The 7,100-nt window shown below is 30.5% G+C and overlaps 1 protein-coding gene across 1 annotated transcript; it reads right to left on the bottom strand.

Annotated features, from left to right (window-relative positions):
* Positions 1-712: 712 nt before the first annotated feature.
* LOC139849567 (uncharacterized) lies at positions 713-2,018 on the bottom strand. Its single transcript, XM_071839205.1, has 3 exons — positions 1,560-2,018; positions 821-1,006; positions 713-733 (listed from the first exon to the last, which is right to left on the bottom strand). Exons 1-3 carry the CDS (start codon positions 2,016-2,018, stop codon positions 713-715), a joined length of 666 nt encoding a protein of 221 aa, XP_071695306.1.
* Between the last annotated feature and the right edge of the window lie 5,082 nt (positions 2,019-7,100).

Raw genomic sequence — 7,100 nt, 5'->3', positions numbered from 1 at the left:
CATATATATATTACCCATCCACAAAAAATATGCATTATTTAGTTGTACAGTACAACCTATTAATGGACAGTTTATGGTGGATGAAGTAATTTGAACGGTGAAAAAATCAATTCCCATAATGGCATTTCAGGATGTACAGCCAAAGTTAAACACATAACAAGTGCATAGCTCACGCAATCAAGCTTCTATTGTTAAGTAAGGTTAAATCAAGAAGATAATATACAAAAACTGCACAAATAACAACGGGCAATCAAGTCTCCAATGCAAGTCAGAAGCTTTATATAAACTTACTAACAAAGAATGAATAACATTAACATGTATGTTAATAAATCAAATTAACAAGCGTCATTTTATATTTGGTCACTATCGTATTATAAGTGCTACTACTATATACAACTCTATAACATTTTTGCTAGGCGTGCAGTACTCGTATCTAAATACAACAGCCCTATCAGACTTGCTAAAAGTAACGACGTGATTCACCATGTTAAAAAGCCACAAAACTAGTCATCTTTAATCGATCAATCATACTATGCGAGCGAGATGACATAATATAACGAACGTACACAATGTGTCATCATTATAATATTTTCAAACTTTACTAATCTTTAATCTATCCCTACTCCATTTTCTTTTTCTCAACTTTCATAATACTTTATAAACTTTAAGATATAGCAGAAAAGTTCCATATTCATATATCCATCTTTTGACATTATACTAGATCATTCTGAACCTAAAGTGTCCAATAAAGTATATTTCTAGCTTAACAATCAACACACTATAATGTAACAAGTAACGAAAAGAAACAGATTGAACTTACAATGCCAGAAGCAAGCTTGAGTTGGAAATAATGAATTTCGATAGGCGTATCTGTGACATGAACACCGAAAAATGTTGCCGGATTTCGATAAAATATCTTAATCGTTGCATTCAAAGTTAGCATATCCGTTGGTACTCCTGTTGCATCCATCCCAGATTGTACATTAAAGTTGTCAAACACCATACTCTGGCCAAAATCATAATAAAGCACACACATCATCAATATTTTAATATTACATTTTATATTACAATATTACATTTAAAGATAATAAATGCTTAAACGAGTCAGATACTCACAATACTGAGTCAGCTCAGATATGATCCAATTTCACAATTTTTTCGCCTTATGTTGTCTTTATTGAAATTTTATCAAAATCAGTAAGCCCTTAATATCAAGCTTGTTTTTTTATAAAAGAATTACCAAAACATTACTTAATTGGCAAAAGCAACCAACTTTATCAACACAACAAATGAATAAATTTCATCTCTGCCATGAAGTATCCACCCATGGCACATTTCCCATATCGTTTGGGGATAAAGGGGAGGGGGTTTTACTTGGTCGTGCCCTTGGATCGGTTTCAAAGTTTCCTCCCGGACAGCGATGGGGGTGGGGTTATTATCGCTGCATCGGCTTAGTCGAAACGGGACATGATCACAACGGGTGGTTTAGTCTACCTAAATCGCTATTAAAAATAAATAAATATATAAAATAGAAAAGTTTGAGAATTTGTGAGACTAACCTTAACAAAAATTTTGGGTTTGTAGGGAACACTAGAAGCCCACAAGATGAAGGAAAAAATGGTAAACAAGAGAACAAAAGAAACCACAAACCACAAAGCATAAAACCTAAACGGAACCCTATCATGATCAAAACCATCAACATCCACGTCATCGTCCACGTCAGCATACTCAATTCTCTTCCAAGAAGAAACATGTCTGTTAGGTTTAGTCATCGACTTCTTAATAGCTGACGCAGCAGAGAAGGCTCTAGAAGTAGAAGATTCACGAGAATGATGAACAGGAGAACAATGGTAATGAGCCGGGTGACCCGGGGACCCGAATGGGCTAAACCCGTATGACATTTTGTCGTTAGGATCGTTAACAGATGAACTCTGAACGTAGTAAAGTGGAGGGCGAGGTGATCGGGGTGGAGTTAGAGCGTCGACGCTGGTTAAATCGGAGTCGGATTTCACATGCATTGTTACATTCATTTTCAAATTAGTGTGTTTGAAACTAAGGAGACGCTGGTTTTTGGTTTTTGGGTGATTATGCCGATCGAACGATTATTTGGGATGAAAATTGGGTTTCTGCGTTTGTGTTATTTGTATGTTTGGTCACTTATATTACAACCCGTTCGGTTCAAATACCAGACCAAACCCTTCGGTTCGAATACCAGAGAAACAATAGGTAGGAATTAAAATCACACTATTAAATTAAATTGAGAAACAATAGGTAAGAATCACTATTAAATTAAATTATAAATTATAAATTATAAATTATATTATCTATTATTAATATAGTGGTAGAATCAATAGAAAAGTAATGAATGAAGGAAGCAACCAACAACGAATACCAATTTCTCTCTCTTTCTCGTAAACGCTTACTTCCCTCTAGGGTTCTTCAGCCGCCACATCCTTCTCCAGCCACCACTGCTCCTCCTTCCACTTCTTCAGGTCACCATCTACACGACGGTTTGTAAGTTCCTTCATTCCTTCTCCGTTTCCGACCACCGGCATCTCGCTGGTGGTTCGGCTTTTTCTTGTTTTCCGTTTCAATAATGTTCAACCGCTCTTTCCTTTACTCTTCCGGCGTCGATTGGTTTGTTTTACCTTTTCGGTTAGTTTAACGGTAAACAGATGACGATTCCGTACCTTCGTGTTCGGTATCTGGTTCTGTTAGGTTTTTTGGTGGGTTTTGGGTTCCGGTTTGTCGGGGATATGGGGGCTGCTGCTGCTCCCTCTCGGTAGTACATTGATGCCCTCTCTCTGTTTCTAGGGTGTTGTAGGTGGCGAGTTCCTTCAGAACTCTACAATCACCTCGGTCGGTTTAGGGTTTTGTGGTGTGGCTGGGTGGGTTCTTGGTGGGTTGTGGTTGGAGTGTTTGTGTTGAGATCCGGTGGTTCTCGGTGGTTGGCGGCTGTAGAGGGCTACTAGGATGGGTGGTAGCTGTTCGCGGCCTTTAGTGGTTACTAGTAGCTGCTACCGGTTCTTGGTGGCAGCACATTGTTTGTTGACTGCTTGTGTTCGGGGTCTATAATTGTCCTTTGAAAAATAGGCGGAAATGACTGGTCCCTATATGGTTCGTTTATGTTTTGTTTATGTTCGGTGGCTGCTTGTTTGGGTCTTTCATTCCATTTTTCCCGTCGTTGAGTCTTTTGTGGATTTGATGTTGTTGTCGGCGTTGTTGACTTAGTTGACTTCGGCAAATAGGTCTCGGGTTAGGTGTTCTTGGGTTGCCCGGTGTTTGATTTGGGTATGCGGCTTTAAAGGAGTGACGATGCGGATGTGGATACGAGATCGGGTTTATGTTTATGTGTTAGGTTTAGGTTTGGTGGTTTTTATCTATGTATTTCATTTCATTTTCAATTTCAATTTCAACAACGCTCGTTTTGTGAGTGTTTGTCAAATGCGTTTTGGTCGTGTGTGACCAAGTACTCACAATACAGATCGATAAGATCTAATCAATGTAACTCCAATGTACGCCACCGGATCTTCTAATCTAATTTATATATATTAATATTTTCTCCGAATAAAAAAAATAGAGAAGTAATCAATTATGTGAAGCGGGGGAAGCAAATTTTTTTTTTTCATTTTCTGAAAAAAATTTGTTCACGAACATTATAGATTGGATGAAAATACAAGCATTTAAAAAAGACACTTTGTGATAAATGTTTTTATTTTGCCTGGAAAACGCTCGAAGAAATAATATATAACAATTATCGTGTTTTTCGAGCGTATTTTGAGGATTTTGAAATTAGGGTTTAGAAATTAAAGGTTTAGGATTTAGATTAAGGGTTTAGATTTAGGATTTAGATTGAGTTTTTAACACAAACGGTTTAGAGTTTAGATTTTAGGGTTTTGGGTTTAGGGACTAAACCTAAAACACTAAACCCTAAACTCTAAATCGGGCTAAATTTTGACAAAAAGTACTTCACAAAACAAGAAAAAAAAACGTTCGAAGATTAACATTCTTCACGATTAATATTATTTTGAATGTTATTTTTGCTGATCGTTTTCCCGCCTAAATAATAACATTCATTACGAAGTGTCTTTTTAAATGTTCATATTTTCGTGTTATCTTGATCCCTGAAAAAAAATTAGAAAAAACCAAAATTAAAAAAAAAAAAATTCTTCACTCATTTCCCCCGCTTCCCTCCAATTGGTTACTTCCTCGTTGATCCTATCCCTAATAATAATATATATATATATATATATATATATATATATATATATATATATATATATATATATATATATATATATATATATATATATATATATATATATATATATATATATATATATATATATATATATATATATATTATGTTAATATATTATACTATCCGTCCAAAAATTGTTGTCCCACATTAATTTTTGAAGTCTTTTTTGTACAAATTTAAAATTATTTTTATTTATGCTTGATAATATTTGATTAAATTACTATATTATCTAATAGACAAAAATGGTGAATACTAACTAGGGGCATTTTCATCATTTCACTTTTTTTTTTTAATTTTAATTAAATTTCACTACACCAACAAACCCCAAACAGGGGGTAAAGTGTCAAATAACCATTTTCATTAAAAAAAATCTTAAATTAACTCCACCCAAATATTCAACGGGTCATATCTTCTCGCTCGCAACGAGTTAAATTTTTCGACACCATCGTTAAACTCGAAATAATTTTAGGAACACAATGTCACTAACTATACGCAAAACGGACGCTTTTTAAAAAAAGTTAAAAAATTGGGGTACTTTTCATACACGTTGATTTTGCGTTAAATTTTTAAAAGTCGATAATTACATAGGTAAACGCGGAAATGGACATATATTGTTAATTTAAAATAACATTTAAATCTTTCACGGGTTATACTTTTTAGTTCGACTCGAGTTGTGCTTCAACGACATCATTCTTTAGCCACGAAATAATTTTACATACTAAGCGCAATAAAATACATTGAAAACCGAACCCCCGACGCGAAGCAAGCGTTCAACAACTAGTTTATACCAATGTAAACATATTTTAAAACCGAATTTAGTCATATAACTTTCATCAGATATTATAGATATTATATACTGTAATATATATATATATATATATATATATATATATATATATATATATATATATATATATATATATATATATATATATATATATATATATATATATATATATATATATATATATATATATATATATATATATATATATATATATATATATATATATATATATATATATAACATAATACGGAGTATGAATTATAATAAAATATAATTTACAATATTATATGATTATTTGTTAGAATATATTGCTAAAAAATAAGATAAAGTCACATGTTTTCAATAAATGAAATATCGTTTTTTCTTTGCTCATAGTAAAAAACTTTTGTTTCAATCGGGTAAAAATCGTCATGTACTAATTTTATTTAATTCTTTTCTGGTTGAGTTGTATATTTCATCATTAATTTAATTTAATTTGATTTTATCTTATTATAAAAAAAATCTTAAATGTTTTAAATCGTCATATGTATCTGTGGGTTTTGTTACATATATCTATATATCTATATATATCTATATAAAAGAGAGATTTGATTAGGTTACATGTTATTATCTCCTTAAATATTGCATATTAAGCCAAGTGTAATTTTCACTTGTCACAATTATTCATATATACCCTTATCAACTTTTAAAAGCACATATTTACCTAATAAATCATACAATATCATATATACCCCATTTAAATACTAAAATTATTATATGTATTCATTTAATTTAAAAAATTCTCTAAACCCATTTTTACACAATCTTTAATAAATCCTAGTGGGATTTGAGAACGATTTTACTATTGAGAAAAGTAAATTATATGTATGTTACTTCAATACATAAATCTTAATACTGAGAAGATTTTTGTTAATATGTAAATTTTTAATGAGAGATGGCTGGATGTCTTAATATTGTACATAAATGTATTCGCGAACTATAATTGTAAAATTATAGTTTATACTAACTTACACAAAGTTAGTCGTCATAGTACATACCTAAATTTATCACACGTAACCTATTGAGTTGATATGCCCCCCTTAAACGCAACTATAAACATAGTTTTTAAATGAACATCAAGCGCCATAAAATAAGTGACTCATTTAAAACGATTTTTAAGTAGTCATGCAACGCACGGGCTCAAAACCTAGTATTCATATAAAAGAAATTAAAAGTTCATATCAAAACTAACTTTATTAGATAGAATAAAGTATACCCTCCCCGTCTTAAAAAATGTCTAGTTTGACTTTGTTTTTAATTTAAGATATATATATATATATATATATATATATATATATATATATATATATATATATATATATATATATATATATATATATATATATAACCAAAAGTTTTTTTGTGAATTTTGGTTGAAAGTTATTTTAGGATATTTGTATCTATATATTATATCTATATATCTATATTATATATATTATTAAATTAATTACAAATTACATGTATATGTATTTTAAAGTATTGGAATCCTTCCATTTTTACAATTATTATTTTATATACTTTATTATATAATAAATCGAATTTTGGTACATGTTAAAAAATGGGAGAAAATCTTATTAGAATAATATTATATAATATCTATATTTACGGATTCTTCAACAACAAATATGTAACAAAGTTGATTAGGAGAATTATATTAAACAAAAAAGAATAAATGTAATATCTTTTCATACACTTTATCATAATATACTCCGTAGTTTTATATATACACACGTGTTTCGTCAAGAAGTAAACTAACAATATACGTGTTTCATCATTATGTTAATTTGATAGGTTTAGATTAATTGTTGAATTCATAATTCAATTGAATTTGATGTGTTATGTATATTTGTTGATAATTATTTAGTCAACATCAACGAATCAACCAATTAACTTGTCATAAACAATTATTTAATTTAACTAATCCATAATTACATTGAAAAGCTTTTTGCTTACTAATATAAACACACCAAACAAAACTCACCAAATTTTTTTAACGGATTTATCTTTTTGTTC

This window comes from Rutidosis leptorrhynchoides, chromosome 5 (genome assembly GCF_046630445.1).
Source record: "Rutidosis leptorrhynchoides isolate AG116_Rl617_1_P2 chromosome 5, CSIRO_AGI_Rlap_v1, whole genome shotgun sequence".
Taxonomy (NCBI): domain Eukaryota; kingdom Viridiplantae; phylum Streptophyta; class Magnoliopsida; order Asterales; family Asteraceae; genus Rutidosis; species Rutidosis leptorrhynchoides.
Note: the sequence above shows the minus strand (reverse complement) of the source record. Positions and strands in the feature narration are given on the sequence as shown.